Source organism: Alosa alosa, chromosome 20, assembly GCF_017589495.1.
Source record: "Alosa alosa isolate M-15738 ecotype Scorff River chromosome 20, AALO_Geno_1.1, whole genome shotgun sequence".
NCBI lineage: Eukaryota > Metazoa > Chordata > Actinopteri > Clupeiformes > Clupeidae > Alosa > Alosa alosa.
In genome coordinates this window covers 20,178,831-20,198,499 of record NC_063208.1, presented here as the reverse complement: position 1 = coordinate 20,198,499, position 19,669 = coordinate 20,178,831, and the positions used below count along the sequence as shown (strand labels likewise).

General features: G+C 45.3%; 2 protein-coding genes across 7 annotated transcripts in view; one reads left to right on the top strand and one right to left on the bottom strand.

Moving 5' to 3' along the window:
• Positions 1-17,386, top strand: part of LOC125285088 (protein MTSS 1-like) — a 39,364-nt gene extending 21,978 nt beyond the window's left edge. Inside the window, exons 4-15 of one of the 6 annotated variants that reach the window (XM_048229329.1) lie at positions 3,819-3,903; positions 4,473-4,564; positions 5,031-5,105; positions 5,608-5,619; positions 8,127-8,284; positions 9,114-9,221; positions 9,418-9,515; positions 10,028-10,238; positions 12,291-12,407; positions 13,688-13,855; positions 14,284-14,440; positions 14,747-17,386. In XM_048229329.1, coding sequence (XP_048085286.1) covers positions 3,819-3,903; positions 4,473-4,564; positions 5,031-5,105; positions 5,608-5,619; positions 8,127-8,284; positions 9,114-9,221; positions 9,418-9,515; positions 10,028-10,238; positions 12,291-12,407; positions 13,688-13,855; positions 14,284-14,440; positions 14,747-15,342 — 1,877 coding nt within the window. In that variant the 3' untranslated portion in view covers positions 15,343-17,386. Of the gene's footprint in view, positions 1-3,818; positions 3,904-4,472; positions 4,565-5,030; positions 5,106-5,607; positions 5,620-8,126; positions 8,285-9,113; positions 9,222-9,417; positions 9,516-10,027; positions 10,239-12,290; positions 12,408-13,687; positions 13,856-14,280; positions 14,441-14,746 lie in introns of all 6 variants that reach the window. The other 5 variants (XM_048229328.1, XM_048229332.1, XM_048229330.1 and 2 more) reach the window with 5 other exon arrangements.
• Positions 17,387-17,425: 39 nt separating this feature from the next.
• ndufb9 (NADH:ubiquinone oxidoreductase subunit B9) lies at positions 17,426-19,635 on the bottom strand. Its single transcript, XM_048229334.1, has 4 exons — positions 19,494-19,635; positions 18,188-18,380; positions 17,987-18,100; positions 17,426-17,786 (listed from the first exon to the last, which is right to left on the bottom strand). Exons 1-4 carry the CDS (start codon positions 19,577-19,579, stop codon positions 17,655-17,657), a joined length of 525 nt encoding a protein of 174 aa, XP_048085291.1. The 5' UTR covers positions 19,580-19,635; the 3' UTR covers positions 17,426-17,654.
• Between the last annotated feature and the right edge of the window lie 34 nt (positions 19,636-19,669).

The window sequence follows — 19,669 nt, the reverse complement described above, 5'->3', positions numbered from 1 at the left end:
CGATTGTATGTGTGTGTGTGTGTGTGTGTGTGTGTGTGTGTGTGTGTGTGTGTGTGTGTGTGTGTGTGTGTGTGTGTGTGTGTGTGTGTGTGTGTATGTGTGTGTGAGAGAGAGAGACTGAATTAGGGAGGCTATGTGTGTGTGTGCCAATTCATACATGGGAGGGATATGTGTAGAAAGAAAAGAGAGGGAGAGAGAGAGGTTGTGTGAAAGACAAGTGTGGGGAGCATGAGGGTGTGAGTATGTGCGAGTATGTCTGTGGTGTGAGGAGAGAGAGAGAGAGAGAGAGAGAGAGAGAGAGGAGGTGTTGCTGCAATGCAGTGCTCGCCACAGGCCCCCCATGTCACAGCTATTAATAAGGAGTGCTATTCCATACATCAGCTACTCAGGAGGGATCCTTGGCAACCAGAACCCAGTGCCAGCCATATTTATAGATTTCGGGGTCAGAAGATTTGAGGCGCGCAGCGGCTGGGGCTTCAAAAAAAAGAGGAGGGAGAGAGAGAGAGAGAGAGAGAGAGGAGGGAGAGGGCTGAGAGACAAACAGTAGTATCAGACACATCAAGGAATTCATCCTCCTGGTACTTTCACTCAAGTCTTCCATAGCCTCTAATTGAAACCATAGACAAACCAAACACAGCTGGAGGAGAGGTGGGTCCCAGTGGGGCCTGAACACAGAGCTGTGGTGGGTTTTTGGAAGAGTGGAGAGATGAGCTTTTTCCCTCTGTGTGTGATTTTTTATTTTGTCTGCTAGCAAGAGCTACTGAATTATGGATCGCATGTCAGAAGAGAAACTCAAACACGTGTGATTCATAGACACGAAGAAAGAGATTGAAAGAGAGAGAAGCAGACAGAGGCTGAGAGCGGCTGTGTGTGTGTGTGTGTGTGTGTGTGTGTGTGTGTGTGTGTGTGTGTGTGTGTGTGTGTGTGTGTGTGTGTGTGTCAAAAAAGAAAAAAAAAACACGGCACAGCACGAACACATTTGTATTGACTGACTGTCTCCATGGCAACCAGCAAGCATCATCAGGGAGAAAGATTCTGTGTACCTGCTGCTCTCCGCGCTCCAGCAGGAAACTCATCACATCTGACAAGACACGGAGAAGCCAGCTGCAGAAAGCCAAACACCTCGCTCACTCACACCTTTCCCTTGACACCAGCTGTATATCTTCATGCAGGAGCCATGTTTAAGACCAGACCTGGGCAGGGCAAGTAGAGAAGGAGGGGGTGTGGGTGGGGGTTCAGCCTCATATGCCTGAGACAGAGAGGCTGTCTCAGACAGAGAGACCCCCACCCACCCCCCTCCCTCCTCCAGCGCCCCCGCAACCCCACCCTGAATTGTATTCATCCATAAATTAGAATTAATGAAGGGATAATGGAGGTCCATTATACACGCACCGCATGGAGGGGAACTCCAGCAGGCTAGAATCCGATGTTTACACCCGCACCTGAAGAATGCTCACCTCACAGACGTGTTTCTTTTCTTTTCTTTCTGCCTTTTTGGTTTATCTCACATCATAGAAGGGATGCAGGCCGTCTCCTTAAACATACCATATCAAAATAGTTCTTCTCTCTGTGCCTAAACAGGAAAACCAGTCTGGCAAAAATATGAATCTAAAACATGAGATACACTGAGATATAGCCTTGGGTGAGCGAGGTCATAGCCCTTGCCTTGATTGCTCAGCTGTTGATAACTGCCGCCAGGCTTGTCTTGTGCTTGTGGGCGAGGGAGCCGAAATGGACACCCAGGCCTCCAGAGCAATGACTTCAGCCGGCGGGCTCTCGAAGTATGGCCTGAATGTTGGGGAGTGTTCCAAGGCGGATCATCGGCATAGTAGCCCCCCTCGCCTCGCCGGCGGGTTTGTAAACTTGATGGCACCCCGCTAATGGGCCTGCCATAGAAAGCCCCCGACCCACTCAAGGACGCGTAGGAGTGCCAGAGAGCAACAGAAAAGAGAGAGAGTCAAAGAGAGGGAAGGGAGAGAGAGAGAGAAAGACAGACAGTGAAAGAGAAGCAGCAAGTTGTAAACAGAAAGTGTGCTCATCCGCCTTGGCCACAGTTGCGCGTATGAGCGCCATTCCCGTGGATTAAGGGCTAGGTTTCACTGCAACTCAACACCCTCGGCTGCCAGATTAAAAATGTATGACTTCTGCATTCACCTTCACCAACCCTGATCAGCCAACCGCCTCAGCTTCGTTCTCGGCCTCTACCTCGACCTCGGCCTCGCAACAACAAACACCACAGAGCCCAGACTAGCCCCATTGTCCCATTGTTTTGCCTTGGGTCCTGTCATTTCTGAAAAGGCCATGATTGAGATGGGTCCTTTTGGAAAGCGAAGGTGGTGAGAGAAGGAGCCAAAAGAAACATGACTAAATTATACAGGCCGGCAAAGAAAGAAATAAAGGAGCCAGGTCATGTGACAACACTGGAGCCCCCTGATTGGTCAAAATCAATTCTTCATTGATATGGGCCTTTGTTACGATCGCTGTCTAGGAAGCGAGGTCATGTTAACAGTTCAGTGGGCTTGCCGTCTTTGTTCTGGAGCTCAGCCATATTGGGAGGTCACTGCAGTCACAGTGTCACACTATTGTCTTCCCATATGATACGAGGCATAAGATATAGATCTCCCCTGCAGGTTAAGAAATGGTCACCCCCATTTGTTTGTTTTTTTTCTTTTCTTGTACCACCATCACTCATCATCCTCATCATTTGGCCAAGCTGTGGAGACTCAACAGTGATAAATTCCTTTAGTGTGCGTGTGTGTGTGTGTTTGTGTGTGTGTGTGTGTGTATGTTTTCTCAAGGATGGATTTTGGCTGCCAAAGGAGTGCAGAGGCTGGGGAACAATACCTCCAGAGGGGGTTACAGTCCCAGTCAGAGAGAATGTAGCCATCTGTGGTCGAGGGGGCCTTCCTCTCCTCTCCTCCTCTCCTCCTCTCCTCTCCTCCTCTCCTCTCCTCGCTGCTGTTGCTGCTGCTTGGCTCTGGGAACCACTCTGTTTGGGGTGTTGGGGAGAGGTGGAGGGGTGACTTGTACAGTCCCAAGGGAAAGTTGGGGTTTTTGTTTAACAAGGGATGGCTATTTTTTGAGGAATATGTTTTTTGTGCAACAAACATGTTCTAGCACTTCACACTTCACACACACACACACCCCTCACCACCTCCTCTTCTTTCACATCCTCTGTTTTTGCCTCTGCCCTCTCCCCTCTATCCTTCACTCACTCTCTCTCTCTCCCTCCCTCGCTCCCTCTCTCTGTCCTGCCTGTCTGGAGCGATGAGGTCATGGGCTTTGTTTGGTTTGCTCTAAAGAGCTCATGGTCACACTTAAGTGAAGGCTCTTTGGTGGAGGGGAAGTGAAAGGGAGTGGGGAGGGGGTATGTGTGTGTGTGTGTGTGTGTGTGTGTGTGTGTGTGTGTGTGAGTGCCCCCCCACACACACTTCTATTCTCCCCATGACTGGATGCCAAATGGGATGGTTGTGTTAAAAGTGGTAGCATGATGCGAAACCACTGTCTCAAATGGACTGTGTGTCCATCGAGCCTGATCTTTCACCTCTGTCTTACCTTACTGTTGCTGTAAAGCCTCTTATACAGCTGACATTACTATGACCCATGATTTCACTTAAGTATGACAGCAGATCTAGAATCTGGAAATATAACTGGTCTAATTGGGTAGTTATCACAAAGATTAGCGACACGCCTAAATCACAGCTTATTTGTTGTGTACAGGTTCGCAATCCCATAGGTTTTTTGTGGTCTGGCATGTTTAATCTTGTAACGGATCGCCCGTGTTTGTGTTTGAAGGAGTATCTGTGCTCTCGTTTCAGGAGGCACCAGGGACATCGGATCAGCCCTCACCAGGATGTGCATGAGGCACAGAAGCATCGAGGCCAAGCTGAGGCAGTTCTCCATGTAAGCCTCCCGTTTTCGTCTTCCTCCTTAGAGAGATGAGATAACTGGGGCTTTTATTAAAGACACACAGACAACCACGGCAGAAAGAGATGTAGCCTCTGTTTATTCTTCCACACACTGCACACTCTACACTTTACACAGTACACACGCGCGCATGCACGCACGCACACACACGCACACACACACACACACACACACACACACACACACACACAAACTCACGCTGTCGTGAGAACAAACAAACACACAACATACTGACCTGGCTTAACCTTAGCTCTGTTCCCTGCATGCCACACATGAAGATGTTAGGGCACGATGCTAACATTGGGTGGAATGCTTTACTTTGGTGCTAAAAAGTCGTATTTTTCCCACGTCATTTTGTGACAAGGATTTTGAGCTACTGTGACTCTCTCACTGGACATGCACAATGTTTCTGTTGTAGTACACAAACCACCACCCAAATGTATATTTATTTATAAGATGGGAGAGAAGCAGAGCTTTGTGTGATAGTTTTGTTGCTGTAAAGCATCTTGTGCTTTTGGGATGACATGTGTCTGAACCCCCCTCAGGGTGTTCATCGACTGCCTGATCAACCCGCTGCAGGAGCAGATGGAGGAGTGGAAGCGGGTGGCCAACACCCTGGACAAGGACCATGCCAAAGGTGGGCACCGGAGAGAGCTCACATGCTCACTAAAACATGCCGCATTCACCAGTTTTACGGATTTAACATTACATTTCATTCCAATACAAACTTCCAAAGTATAATTGTGTTTACAATAGGCTGGCCTATATGTATTTTTCACAAAATTTCTGTCTGTAATATATTACTGCATTAGGTATATTGTATGACTTATTGTTGTAATTCTATTTCAGTAATATGCATAATGACTTGTTCAATAAGTAAGAAAGAAATGTATTCAGCAAGAGAGAAGTCTTGTATCAGGAACCCTAAGCTCTCTTTCTCCAGTATAGCAAGAAAGATTTTGTGTTTAAAATCATCAGCTCTTTGGATGGCAAGAGCAGCAGTGCATTCAAAAAAGTGTGAATTCATTCTGTTTTTTAACACTACCCATAGTCTGCCCCACAAAGCACTGCAGTGGTAAGACCTATTGTGTTTCCTTGTACAGAGTACAAAAAGGCCCGACAGGAGATCAAGAAGAAATCCTCTGACACGCTCAAACTGCAGAAGAAAGCAAAGAAAGGTAATGGGACTGCTGAGGCCCACTGTCTGTTTTTGTGCACCAAACTCACAGTCTGTACTGGCACACTAAGCAAAGTCTACCTAGTTGAATTTGTTTTGTTTTGTCTTGTTTTTTTGTTTTTTAAAAAGGCCAGCTGTTAGATAAAGATAATTGTTATTTTGTTTATTTACTTTTTCACTTTGTACAAATATTTGGCAACATCACTTAAACGACTCTAAAGCAGAAACAAAATCATAGTTGATGTAGAGGCTTAAGCTCACCGGGCCATTTCTTGAGTGGGCATCTGTGCATTTAATTTTTTCAGTGCCGAAATAATTGTCTTCCAACAAGTGGATCTTGGTGGCTTCTATTTCACTGTTTCAGAGCTTAGAAGATTCTGTAACAGATAAAACCCACTTAGGAACTGGCCCTGTGTTTCTGAATATGAAACTGACTGAAAATATTTTCCTCTTTGCGCCACCACGCGCCATTTTGCATCCCACCATGCCCCTGTACTATCCAGCTGATGTGTTTGGTAAGTTTGTGTGTCGCGGTTCTCTGTTAACCTGTTGACCCCCACCCCCCACCCACCTTCTGTGTGGTCCTGGAAGAAGTCCTTAAGTGCAGATCTAGGAGAAGCCCTCAATTTTTCAATTTGATCAGGAAAAAGATTCTTCCCCAACCATTTGGCTGATTCTGGATCTACACTTATGTGTAACTTCTGCCAACACCAGTCCAGTTTTTGGTCACATTCCTCACAGTGGGCACATGGCCCAGAGGCCCCGAGAGTTACAGTCGCACTGCTACCATTCCCTTGACTTTTCCCTTGTGTGTGGCATGACTGCCTGTCACGACCCAGGCATGGGCCTATGAGCAAAATATCAATTAAGTGAAATTGCACAATTCAGGTGTGGTGCCCTTTGTCATACTCAACAGCAAATACTCCTTGCTTGATCACTTTCCTCAGAATTTGTTTATTACACAGGATCTGGTTTCTGCTAAACCACAATGGGATTTGCATTCCTTTAAATCTCGCCAAGTCTCCACACACACTCTTCCTTAAATTACCTAAAACACACACGTACACAGTAAGAACACTCCTCTTATTGTAAATCCATGCTTATTTCTACTGAACTCATATGATAATCAAATAGGAATGATAGCCCAAAACAATACCCAGCAAAGCTGCATGAGTTGTAAATGTAGTAGAATTTATAGTTTTACAATATTCACAGTATATGTCTGTTATACTTCATGTAATTGCATGGTAATCGTAGGGTTCACTGTAAAGATGACATCAAAATGTGTGTGTCTTGAGACAATATGAAGTGTCGTATACACGTCAATGTGGTCTGAGTGAAAAAGAATGAAGACTTTCCCCAGAATTGTTTTGGTAAACTTTTGTAGACACTGAGAGTTATATCATTATGAATGGATTATTGTGGCTCCAGACTCTGCAGATCGCATAAATCTGCTGTCTTGTATTTTACATTCCAACCTGAGGCCGACCTTAGAAACGGAGAGTTCTTTGGACTGACCCTTGAGGAACCCCGTCTGTGGTCAGCAGCATCGTACAGTAGCAGGAAGGGCCTGTTATTTTGTGCAAAGGGAAAATCCCAGCACAGCTCTGCATGCAGTTAGTGAGGAATGGAGAGCTTCGTTGAGAATGTACTCCCTTGATAGACGTTAAAGCCATGTGGGAAACGTACTGGTGTGTGTATTTTGTTAGTGTCTGTGCGCGTACAGTTGCACTTCATGTGATGGCGGAATTCCTCTTTCCCTGGAAAATAAGATAGCCTTGCCTCCACCGCATAACTGCTGCTGGCTCGGCTGTGAAACTGAAAACTTTAATTGTATGTTTACATCTTGAGGGGCCTTTAACTTTTTGGGTTCAGGACCAAGCAGTCTTGTTTTCTCTTTTCTTTTTTGTTCTCTGTTTTTGTTTGTTTTTTTCTCTCTCTCTTTTTCAGAACTCTCCAGCTTGTGGTTCCCAGTCACTTGATAGGTTCTTATCATGTTCCCACATTCTGCATTCAAATGGGCTCCACGCATACAGTACATGCTGCCACCTCAACCTGTCCCTCTCAGCTCACCTACCACGATAGCCTGTACAGAGAGATATAATGAGGGAGCACACCGGGGGCATGGCCACTCAGTATCCACTTTCTGTGCAGCCATTGCATAAGTGTGTGTGAATAGATACAATGCCGCCCTGTGACACAGTGTGTTTCCTGCCTCAGGGACCCTCTCTTCCCTCAGAGTGTCTGATCTTGCCCGACGCTAGCACGGCAAGGGTGTGACCCTGCTCGAAGCCACCAACCGGTTCCACAGCTTGACTCGAAATTGCTCTTGAACTTTGGGAAAGGACATCTGCTCAGACAGAGCAGCAGCTGACTTGTGCGCAGTGAAACTACTTGCACTGAGGCGATGCTGAAAGGGGTCATATAAATCTTAATAGTGTAGCAGAGATCAGTACCAAATTTCTTTTATGCCTACAGACCGTTGCCTTTGGTGTGTGAGGAACACCGTCAGGTGTAAAGGACGGAAGCCATTTGACTCTAACGCAAATATTGGGCTTAGTAGATGAGTCATTCCTTGCGTGCATATCTGTTATAGGAAAATCTGAGTCAACAGTTGTCATTAATAGGCAAGGCCACTGGTTCTAGACCAATACCTCCAGGTCCCTTGCACGTACAATGTCATGCATCTTGGAGTCTATCAAGATATTGAACTATTGAACCCCATTCACCTGAAAAAGTATGCCCTTTGTCCGCATGTGTGTGATCCATTGTAGAGCACATAAATAAGAAATAAGTCACAACATATGCTATAGTTTTAAGCCACATGATGTGCTGTCTTGACACAAAATGTATGTCTGAGAGAATGTAAAGCACTGTGCCATAACTGAAAAGCTGCATCTGAAACAAACTATTACTAAGGCATAAAACATAGGCTAGTTTTATGGGATACAAAATTGCATCAAGGCTGGGTCGTAACCATGACAACACCGGCTGTTTTTTTGTGTGTTTTTTTTTAACCCAGGCCGCGGGGACATCCAGCCACAGCTGGACAGCGCCATGCAGGACGTGAGCGACAAGTACCTGCTGCTGGAGGAGACGGAGAAGCAGGCAGTCAGGAAGGCGCTGATTGAGGAGCGCGGGCGCTTCTGCACCTTCGTCACCATGTTGCGCCCCGTCGTGGTGAGTCCCCCTTCATCCACTTCCTGGTTGTCTCTCATCTTTTTTTCTATTTCGATGTTCCCTCTCTTTGACACTCAATTTCCTCTCCTCTTCAACTCCTTATTCTAAATGCTAAATTGGGGAGTTTTTCATGTCCTCTTTCTTGGATTGGTTGTCTCTTCCTCTTTCTCTCTGTAACTTTCCATCTCCCACTTTCACTTCACATCTCCTCCTTATTCAATACCTTTTTTAATCTATATTTTCTGCCATGCTCTCCTCATCTCTTTCTCTCTTTTCCTTCTCTGTATATAACACTACACATCTTCTTCTCCCATTTCTGACCACATTAGCCCACAGTCAAATTAAAAAAAAAAAAATGGAATATAGTTAAGGTGGAGAGAGAGATGTTTATTTTCCTTCAACGGCACCTTGTGTCCCAATCTTCAAATTCTGCTGGAAGCCAGACTTCTGCTGGAAGTATCATTGAGTAAAGGGACTGTTATAGTTTATGTGAATGCTGCCTATTCTCTGATAATCAGCCATCTTCCCCCCCTGGCTTGGAGTGGTGTCCTCGGCTGTTTTTAGAGCCATGTGACATTCTTTTTGGATGCCTGAGTTCTCATGTTACTTAATGCTTTGAACTCTGCATATGTTCTGTCAGCTAGAACACAATCAATGAAAGACTAATGCAGAGTGAAAACACACAAGATGACAGATATATGTGAACCCCCTGAGTGAAAGGTACGATTTAAGTGTGTGTGTGTGTGTGTGTGTGTGTGTGTGTGTGTGTGTGTGTGTGTGTGTGTGTGTGTGTGTGTGTGTGTGTGTGTGTGTGTTGTTTGACCCTCAGGAAGAGGAGATGTCCATGCTGGGAGAGATCACCCACCTGCAGGCCATTTCTGATGACCTCAAGACGCTGACCATGGACCCACACAAACTCCCCCCCTCCAGCGAGCAGGTCTGTTCCCCATGCATTTGTCCATCTACCTATCTGGACATTGCTATTAGGCAATAGTTTAGGCACTACGGAAAAACCACTCACCCACAACTTCCCAATTAATGTTACCCAAACAAATGAATATGCGTTTCGTAGCCTATGTTGCTTGCTGTGTTTCCAAATCCAGTTGACTAACGAGGCGGCTCTGGTTCTACAGGTAATTATAGACCTGAAGGGCTCAGACTACAGCTGGTCTTACCAGACGCCCCCGTCCTCTCCCAGCACCACAGTGTCCAGGAAGTCCAGCATGTGCAGGTACAGTGCCAGGGCAGTGCTCAGCAGCACGAAGGGTTAAACTGGGCGGGTTCAGAGGTGGATCTGCATCACTGCCACTGTAGTTCAGATCCAGAGATATCATGATTTATTATTACACTATCTGTTCAGGTACATAATGGAAATAAGCAATGCTTGTATCTCTTAATATGATTTCATCACAATTTATTACAAATTTTATCTTTGCCAACCAGCATCCAGCATCAATATGCCAAAGAGTGATTATAATCCTAAAGGGCCCCCTTGTGGTCAAAATGAGTCATTGCAATACTGTTGCACAGTTATTTTGCATTCTACAATGTGATGTCTTATACTGTTTTGCATTCTACATTGTGATGTCTTATACTGTTTTATACAAAACTGCATGTCAAATTTTGATTGCTTACATTTTTCAATGTTATTTTGTTGCTTATTTTCTATCATTTCCCCGATCTCATCTCTCTAACTTCTATCCCTCTATCATCTCCTCCTGTCTGTGTGTTCTGTCTCAGCAGCAGTCTAAACAGTGTGAACAGCAGTGACTCACGCTCCAGCGGCTCCCACTCCCACTCGCCCACCTCCCACTACCGTTACCGTGGCTCCGCCCCGCCCCAGCAGGGCCCCGCCCGCCTGCCCAGCGTCTCCTCGCACGACTCCGGCTTCATCTCCCAGGACGCCTACCAGTCCAAGTCCCCGTCCCCCATGCCCCCCGAGACCAGCCCACAGGTAGGATCCTCTGCCTGTCAATCAAAACCCAACAGAGAGTGATCTAACATTTGGTTCAGCCATAGCCTAAAGCTATAGGAGAAAGGTCAGAGGTCATTTTAAGCTTTGTGAAAATCTGACCCAGGAAGAATCAATTGTTCAATTTCATTACCAATTCCATTCATTAAGTGCCTTTTCAAAGCAACATTGACCAATATTGACAACTTATGACTGAATAAGTGATGTAAGTGATGAAATGGCAAGCTCCAAGTTGAATTCCACATCCAGTCCCAAGCACAATGCCCCTTTACATGGCTCGAAACAAATGGAATTAATAAACTGTAGTGTTGTTTGTATTTACATTCTTCACAGGAATGTTTTATTAGCCAAGCACAGCTGCAGGTTCCATATAAACATCCAGTTCTGAACACAGTTATATGAATATTTCACACTCACACTCACACTCAAACACACACTCTCTCTCTCTCTCTCTCTCTCTCACTCACTCACTCACTCACTCACTCACTCACTCACTCACTCACTCACTCACTCACTCACTCACACACACACACACACACACACACACACACACACACACACACACACACACACACACACACTCGCAGCTCTCCATTCACATCAGCCTTTGTCAGAACACTTAGTTGTTGCTAGGTAACACTGCTTGTTAGACGGCACAGCCGTGTTGGAGCCTCGGCAGGCTGGGCAGGGAGTGCTGGATGAGTCACCGACCCACACCGACCCGAGCCGCTGCAACACAGAGACAGTCCAGGACAGCATCCATGTCCGCCTGTCCCCCACACACACACAGGCCTCACACACACAGCAGGTCACTTCACCACTGACGCAGGGACCTAGCGAAGCATCTTAACACATCACAGAGATATCCTAGTCTTATGATTTCTTATAGTAGGATACTTGCTGTAGTGTAATGTAATGCATAATAAGTGAAGCATATTCTAATGCTTCATGCTAGTTTGTTGCAATTATTGTAGAAATAATTTAATGACTGGATTCTACTGTCATTGGTTTGTTGTTACTACATGGGTGACAAAGCCATATGTCCACCAAAATAATACATGAGGTTTGTGTGTCGGTATATTGTTTGTTGTTACTACAAACTACAAAGGAAAACAAAGCGCTATGGTTACTGTATGTGCTGTTTATGGTTGGCCTCTGTGCTGCCATAAATACACTGGGGCATGATAGACATCTTAATGATTCCCGAAGCAGACCTATAATCAGTGCACACAAACCACATCTAATAAAAGTAGACTCAGTATCAGCGTGTTTTTTAGATTGTGTGTGTGTTGTTGGTTTCACTCCACACTCTGCCACAGGGCAGTCTCAAAGGGGTCCGATGTGCTTTCTGCGCATGGCTTTCTCAGTGTTCCGTTTCTTTCTCTCTCTCTCTCTGTCTCTATCTCTGTCTCTCACTCTCTCTCTCCCCGCTTTATTCTGGCCACGTTTTATTGCTTATGCAGCTGAAGGTTTGTGCTGAAGTGCTGCTTTCTGCTCTGCACATGACTGACCCCACTGGGTTGCATTCTGTTTCCACGGGCCCATACCAGCCTCAGCCTCTTGGTCTCTCTGCTTCCAGTTCACTGTGCCATACGCTCTCACGCTGCTCTCACGCTATAGCTGTTTTAGTGTTTTTGATTGTTCCTATTCAATTTTGAGTGCTACTTTTTTCTTTGACATATCTTTAACATACTTCTTCTGTCTTTGTGTGTGTGTGTGTGTGTGTGTGTGTGTGTGTGTGTGTGTGTGTGTGTGTGTGTGTGTGTGTGTGTGTTGTCCTGTCACCTTCCTTTCTCCTCCATCCTCTTCTGTTGATTTCTCTTGATTTCTGCCAATCCTGGTACATTGTGTGATGCTGCTGCTGTGACCTTCTGTCTTCATGTCACTTCCCATGTGTGCTGTGTCAATGTGCTGCCTCTCTGGCCTCTCTGTGTGTTTGTGTTGTCCCTTTCTTGCTCCATGTGTGTGTGTGTGTGTGTTTTTTTTCTGCAAATCCAATCCTGTGTGTTTTCGCGCTGCATGGCTGTGCTGTAGCCCTCTTCTGAGTCCAGCTCGTCGGACGCCTCTGAGTCTGGTCAGCCCAGCAGCGAGGGCAGCCCACAGGCCCCTCAGGGGCCCACTCAGCCCAGCCCCAACACTGATGGGGAGAAGGTGAACAAACTGGCCTCTTTTACACACACACATGCGCGCTTGCACACACACACACACACACACACACACACACACACACACACAAACTTCTGTGCACTTCCAGTGGATCCATTTTTAGGTTCACAATGTTATTTTAGTCCTCTATATTTGTTCATTTTTTTTCTGATATGATCAAACATGGTCAACCGTTATTATACGATTTTCAACATTGTATTCATTTTGCGTTATTTATTTATGTATAATTTGCCTACATGCATCACTTCATTGTAAAATTTTAAGTTTTGTCAGTTTTATTTTTGTTTCACATGTACTTTAAGTTTGATCCTGAGTTGTTCATCTTTCCCCATTGTGTCTGTTTTTGTATGTTATTTTTGTCCCATCCCACTCATTTAGTTATCTAATGGCTACGACCATCACAGACCCCCCGACTCGCCCTGCCTGCGTGAGGAGTGCTCCCTGGAGCAGTACCTACCCCTCCCCCCTCCCACCACCCTGCCCCTCCTCCACCTCCCCCACCCTCTCCCCCACCACCATCATCACCACCACCCCAACCTCCCCCTCCCCGGGGTGGCCCTGGTCTCGCCCCAGCTCTTCCATGATGAGCGACTACCCCCCCTACTGCCCCCTGGTCCCGGGCATGATGCCCTTCTCCTCCAGAGTGCCCAGCTGGAAGGTTTGTTCGTCCTCCATCTCGCCTCTCATCTCCTTTTTTCTCCCTCCTCCTCCTCTTCCTCGTCTATATTTCTGTGTTCTTTCTCAACAAAGTCTGCCCTCTCTGCAGCAGTTAAAAAAATGTCACTTTCCGTTCCCAATACAGGGAAATCTGTGCAGTCATTCAGCTATTTTAGACTCGTCTCCTAGGCTACTAATAGCATTCATTAGCTGCCATTAGCCCCAGCTGTTTAGTTCCAGTTACTCTGGTTTGTGGGAGACACATGAAACCTTTTGTCTGTTTCCGGCAAGTCTGGCTTCAGTGAGCTCTAGCGAAAAATAAAATATTCTATATGAGTTTTCTTGGATATCAACTGAACTTTACTCAACTCTTCCAACAGTTTTCTAACCACATTTTAATGGCATGAATAATAATGGCTAGCCCCTGGAATTTGTTCTATTTGCTGTTTTTTCCATTTTCTGTGCCATTCATATGTTCTCAAGGAAATGGGTATCAGGATTTGCTTCTCAGAAACAAACTAACCACCGTGTAATAATGGGGAACACACACACACACTCCCCACACACCTATTAAGGAAAACCCTTTCTAAAGCAGTTTGTCTGTGTAGGACTGGGCTAAGCCTGGGCCCTATGACCAACCCATGGTGAACACGCTGAGGCGGAACAAGGAGAAGCGTGAGCCCAGAGAACCCACGAGCCCCCTGGCAGGAGAGGCCAGCACTGCTGGGGAGGACCCACAGAGACCCAGGACCATCCACCCAACCAGTCCTCCTAAGGTAGACTATCCCGCCTTGATGCACAGCAGTTACAGCTTTTGTGGTAAATTCTCAATTCGGTCCGTTTCTTTAAGGGCATTTCATTGTTTTGTCAGTCTGAGTTGGCAAAGGGTTGGCAGGTCATGGAAAAGGCATCCAAAGGCTGGATCACGTTGAATTTGAATTTCAAATGGTTCTTAATTTTTTTGTACTCAAATGTGAATGCTTATAATATGTTGAGTATAAACACATTTGTGTGCAGACCTATCTGAACCAGATTACCTGTTTTTTTCTCATCTGTGTAGCACAGTATTGTTCTAGTGCAGGGCCGAGTGTAAGTGGTTGGGCTGCGCCCTCTAGTGTTTAACTGTATGTTTTCATGTGCTTGTGTGTGTGTGTGTGTGTGTGTGTGTGTGTGTGTGTGTGTGTGTGTGTGTGTGTTGCAGCAGGAGGATGCAGAGGCCCATGAGGAGTTGGCCATGGCCCTGAGCAGAGGCCTGCAGCTTGACATCCAGCACTCCAGCCGAGACTCCCTCCAGTGCTCCAGTGGCTACAGCACCCAGACCAACACACCCTGCTGCTCTGAAGACACCATCCCCTCACAAGGTACTGTACATGCACCTTTTAATCCATCTGCTGCATATCATGGATTAAGCCTAGTCTAGTCCTAGACTAAAAGTGTTTTTCAGTGCAGACTGACCCTATACAACATTGAGTTTATTTGTCTAATGACCTTTAAGATGGTCTGTACATTTTATCTGGAGTTCTGGTAATCATTTTGTTTTCTTGAATTGAGCCCCTGTTGTGAGCAGAAGTTAGACATTACCATGCCATATTTTGACATAATTTATACGGTTACTGTACGGTTATACAGTATGTAACATCTCCATATGCTTTTCTGTTCTGGTGCAGTGTCAGATTACGATTACTTCACTGTGGGCGGAGAGCAGGAAGTGGACCAGCAGGACTTTGACAAGTCCTCCACCATCCCGCGGAACAGTGACATAAGCCAGTCTTACCGACGCATGTTCCAGGCCAAGCGGCCGGCCTCCACTGCAGGGTTGCCGTCCAACGCCGGCCCGGTCATCCTCACACCGGGCGTGGCCACCATCCGCCGCACGCCCTCCTCCAAGCCCAACCTGCGCCGGCCGTCCGGAGGCGGCATCGGGCCCATCCCCATCCGCACGCCCATGGTGCCCGTCAAGACTCCCACCGTGCCCGAGTTCCCCGCCGGCCTGCCCTTCAGCGAGGAGAGCGAGACGTGTTCGCCCACCAGCCCTGCTGGGTCGCCCACCGCAACGGCCACCGGGGCAGCAAACACCAGCGGCAACAGCCCCATGTCTTCGCCACCAGCTCACACTCCAGGCGTGGAGCCCCACGGCGACGCTAACGCAGAGGAGGCCGACACCCAGAACGCCCAGGGAGACAACATGCTCCTGGCCATCCGCCGGGGGGTGAAGCTGAAGAAGACCACAACCAACGACCGGTCGGCCCCGCGCATCGCCTGAAACCCCATCCCACCTACTGCATAAGCGTGTAAGCAGTAAGGTGGGGAATAGGGGTCTAAGATGTAGCAAGAGTTTGTGTTGAGGTATAACATGACATTCGTGTCCATACCTGTAGCAGTAGGAAGTGAAATATGGGGTCAGGATGAGGTGTCCTCAGAAATATATGTAGGTCTCGGAGAACGGAGGGATTGGAGCATTTGATTTTAATATTTCCATGACTTTTCAGATTAGACGAAAAAAGGCTCTGTCTTTGTTTTGTACATAAATAATTCTAATTATATTTTGAAGTGTTATACAGTATGTTTATATGTTTCTTTTTTGTCATTGATGCTCCATTTGTAATCCCCATTTCTGAAAAAAATGTGCCAAAAGCCTCAAAGCTGAGCGTTTTTCAATAGTTTCATTTCACTTAATAGGATTTATCTTTTCTGTGAAAATGCCAGAGATTATGAAAAAGTAAAGCAATGACAAGAGTTAGGGTGGGCAATCTACTAGATAGAACTCTTAAAACTGAAAGAAAAGTGCACTAGAGAACAGCCAAAACTGCGATATGGCATCATCTCTTAAATATGTCCCTTATAAAACTCATTTGATACGTCCCAGTAACGTGCATGCCCAATCTGAAAGTTTATTGTGACCAGTCTTTTCTGGACACATACTTTAATTGCCTGTGCAGTGTCAGGCAGTATTGTAAATAGAACACACGGTCTAATTAGTCCAGAAACACACATTTGTATGTTTCAACTGAAGTCTGGGTAAGACGCAAGAGTGTGTGAGTGTCTGGTGGAGATTGAGTATACCTTTTTGCCCTTCATGTCCATCTTTGTATTCAGTACACTACACTTCACTGGAGTGATACACTTTGGCAAAAGCCAACGTGTAGATAAACCCAAGGACGTTTGAAAGACATTCAACCCATGGTCAAACATTTCTTTAAAGTTTTCAGAAAAGTCCTCTCTAAAAGTAAAAATATATACAGTATGTTTTTTCTCACGGTGAGCAAGAATTTCTGTAGACAGTCAATGTCATGTCGCTTCACAGGAACTCCTTTTGTAACTTTGTTACAATCATGGAGTCAGCAGTGATGCCATACTCCCTTACTTCTGTTCACACTGGTGGTATACACATTTGGGTTTGGGGAGCTCCTTCAGTCGAAGCTTTGTGTTTTTAAATAATTCTTGATATATATTTTTGCCCTTAACTTATTTCAACACACGAAGACTCCTGCAAGATCAGGAGGTCTACAAAGAACCTACATTTCCCCAAGAACCACTGTAAATCCACCAAGTATTCAAAGCCATTACCTCATTGACGTAAGACTACAGCAGTCTAAAACAGTTTTCCCCAGGGAAGAGCTAGCTCAGCTACACTGTCGACATGAACTTTTCTCACAAAACGTATAAAGAAATGTATTTCTGCATGTTGCTTTCAGAGTATTAATGCGCATCACTTTAAAAAACAACTATTTATCCAAATAAATTCCCTCTTTCCCCCGCTCACCACATCCCCATTTTAGAGCCGTTGAATATATTGTGCAGCGACTGAGGTCTGCACTGTTGTCCCAGAAAAAGCAGACCTCTATAATGTGCGTAGAACAGAGTAGCTGATGCGACATGCATATGACGCTGACCTTATTGACTGTCTGCACCTGTGTGATTTCCTGTCTTGATTACAACATAAGTGGTTTATTATAAATGTCAAACAACTCTAGCTGTAACTATGTGTTGTTTTCTTTTTTCCAGAGTACAGCTGTTTAGATAAGTTGCCAAAATGTTACCTTTGTAAAATAACCCAGATGTTCAAAACGCATAGGTTTGGTGTTTTTAACCCGTTGTTGAAAGCAGATGGTCAAACTTCAGGATTTCTTAGACACTGTTGCTAATGCTTGCTTCAGTACCATGTCTGTGTATGAAGAGTTGACTTTTTGTTTATGTTTTATATCCTGTCTCCTCTGACCTATCAAAGATGGTTCCTGTTTATGTAGTTCTATCCCCTCTCTCTGTCAAACAGTTTTCAGCTTACAATAAAGGTGTTGAAAAGAAAACCTTTCGTATTACTAATACTACCCATGACCACAGTTATGTAGGATTTTACAATATACATTTATTTATAATTTCTTCAACTTATTCACCAGTCAACAGAAATAGCAGGTATGCTAATACAGGTTTCTACAGGTAAGTGGCGGTGTTCTCCCTCTGACCAAACTGGTAAATGAACATTACATTTGTTCAGGGCCAGTGTCATGGTTTGAAATGCATCCTAGTCTCAAGACATGCAATGGCAAAGTCACTGGCCAGCACCGATCTGCACTCTTACATTGGGCGCTCCCTAGGGCGGGTGACAAACTGCCACCACAGAGGGGGGAGGTCTCCCTCCTTCCTGGCTGGAGGAAGGGCCTCGCTCTTGGGGCCATCGGCAGGGGTCTCGTCCTGCAGCTGCTGGACCTGAAGCACACAGAGACCACCTTTACTGTACAGCAGTACCAGAGGGTAATGTGTCAGAAGAATGTTATCAGGCACAACACATTTTCCCTGTGCGTGTGATCTCTGGCAAGGTAATGGTGCCAAACTAAAACACAAACAAAATGTTTAGTTCTAATTTGTCATTGCCTTTCAAGTGATAATGAGCAGTCGTGTGGCCTTACCTCCTTCTCCCATGACTGAGCACGGAGTTTCTTCCACTGCTCCCTCTTGGAGAAATAGTCAGGATACATAGCTTTTTCAGAGGGATGCCAATGGTCCAAGCACCATTCAGGGACCTGCAAACCCATGAAAAGAAAGTTATACTATGCATTGAAGGTAAGGCCCCAACAATGTCTCGAGTGATTAACAGAGTGTTTAATTACCTTATAGCACTCATATCTCTCATAAGAAGTCCCTCCAGGAGAGTCTGGGAAGAGGTAGGGCTGAGGATGCTGGTTAGCCCAGAATTCCTCCTCTCCGGCTTTAAGCATCAAAGTGGCTTTAGCCATGTCCTTCTCACTCTTGCCGTCATCAAACCGTGCCCTCAGCAGACAAGCATAGAAGCGATATTTGTCCCTAAGACAGATGACGCATACATATTGTTAGGACACAATGTTACTGTTGAAGATAATTTCATTAAGACGCTAACTCGTTAATGTTTACTACAGCGTAAGTAACTAACAGTGTCACTAACAGAGATAGACACGTTTTCTGTAGATTTCACTAGTCCTTGAGCCAGAGGCGGTTGGTTGGTACCATCTGAGAGGAATGGGTCTCAGTGATTTTTGGCTAAGTGTGCCACCCTAGAGTTAATAAATAAATAAATAAATAAATAAATAAATGAATGCATTGCATTGGTAGTAGCTGTTTGCATTTTATCATTATATAATAACAAGTTACATTTTTATAGTGCCTTTGTCAACACTCAAGGTCACTCTACAGAAGTCAAAACAAAACAAAAAAAGAGGGGTGGCAAGTCTATTAGTGGTGGAGGGGAAGTGTTCAAGAAACAGAAAGGTCTTGAGATTAGATTTGTAGAAAGGTTGGGAGGAGCAGTCACGGAGAAGTATTATATTCCGTGGCAGACATGAAAAACAAAAAGAATACATTTGAACCTAACTTTATCCAGTGTTAAGGTTTATGTAGTTGAGATGTCTGTCAATAGATAATAGGCTCATTTATTTACACATACAATTTCAGAAAACGTGCAACACACACAAAAAAACAATGATTTAATGTAAATAGCTGTGCAAGTTTTGTGGGGATATCTATTAGTTAAGAAGTTTTTAGCCTCTTCACCTGAAATATCCCTACATAGACATATAATGCACATAAATAGGGTGATAAAACACAAACAGCTACCCAAATGCAATGCTGTCACATATTTCTAGAGTGGTAACATTATACCGTTATAACGTTATACATTCACTGTGAGCCAATGGTACCAATTGACCAAAGGAAGGACTACTGTTATTATGATGGCATAAGACAAAAGTGATTCAAAGTATGAATGGTCGTGCGCCAGGTGTTTAAGTTTCAACGTAATGTATGACCGATTGGCCTTTCGCTTGCAAATCGTACTGAGTTAGCAAACCTAGCTAGCAAGCTCGCAAACATTAACGTTACCAGCCCATGAAGGCCATTCAAGCGGAACCTTCTTGCTGGACGTTAACAAAACGCGTTACTTACCTAAACACACACCACGATTCGAGGTGCCTTAGAGACTTTTTGTAAAGTCTAAGCACCTTTTGTTGATGTGTAAGGTACGCAGCCATAGCTTCTGTCCCCTGTCACCTTCTCGACGACGAGAGAACGGAATTCTGGGATCATGGAGGATGTTTGCAACTTGTTAGTTCGTTTTGTTT

What these genes read in the sequence shown, in the direction of transcription:
- ndufb9 (XM_048229334.1), bottom strand. Translation starts at nt 19,579, where the DNA reads ATGGCTGCGTACCTTACACATCAACAAAAGGTGCTTAGACTTTACAAA. An exon ending in AGAGATATGAGTGCTATAAG is followed by an intron (nt 18,101 to 18,187) that starts GTAATTAAACAC and finishes ATGGGTTTGCAG; the next exon opens with GTCCCTGAATGGTGCTTGGA. An exon ending in CTCAGTCATGGGAGAAGGAG is followed by an intron (nt 17,787 to 17,986) that starts GTAAGGCCACAC and finishes TGTGTGCTTCAG; the next exon opens with GTCCAGCAGCTGCAGGACGA.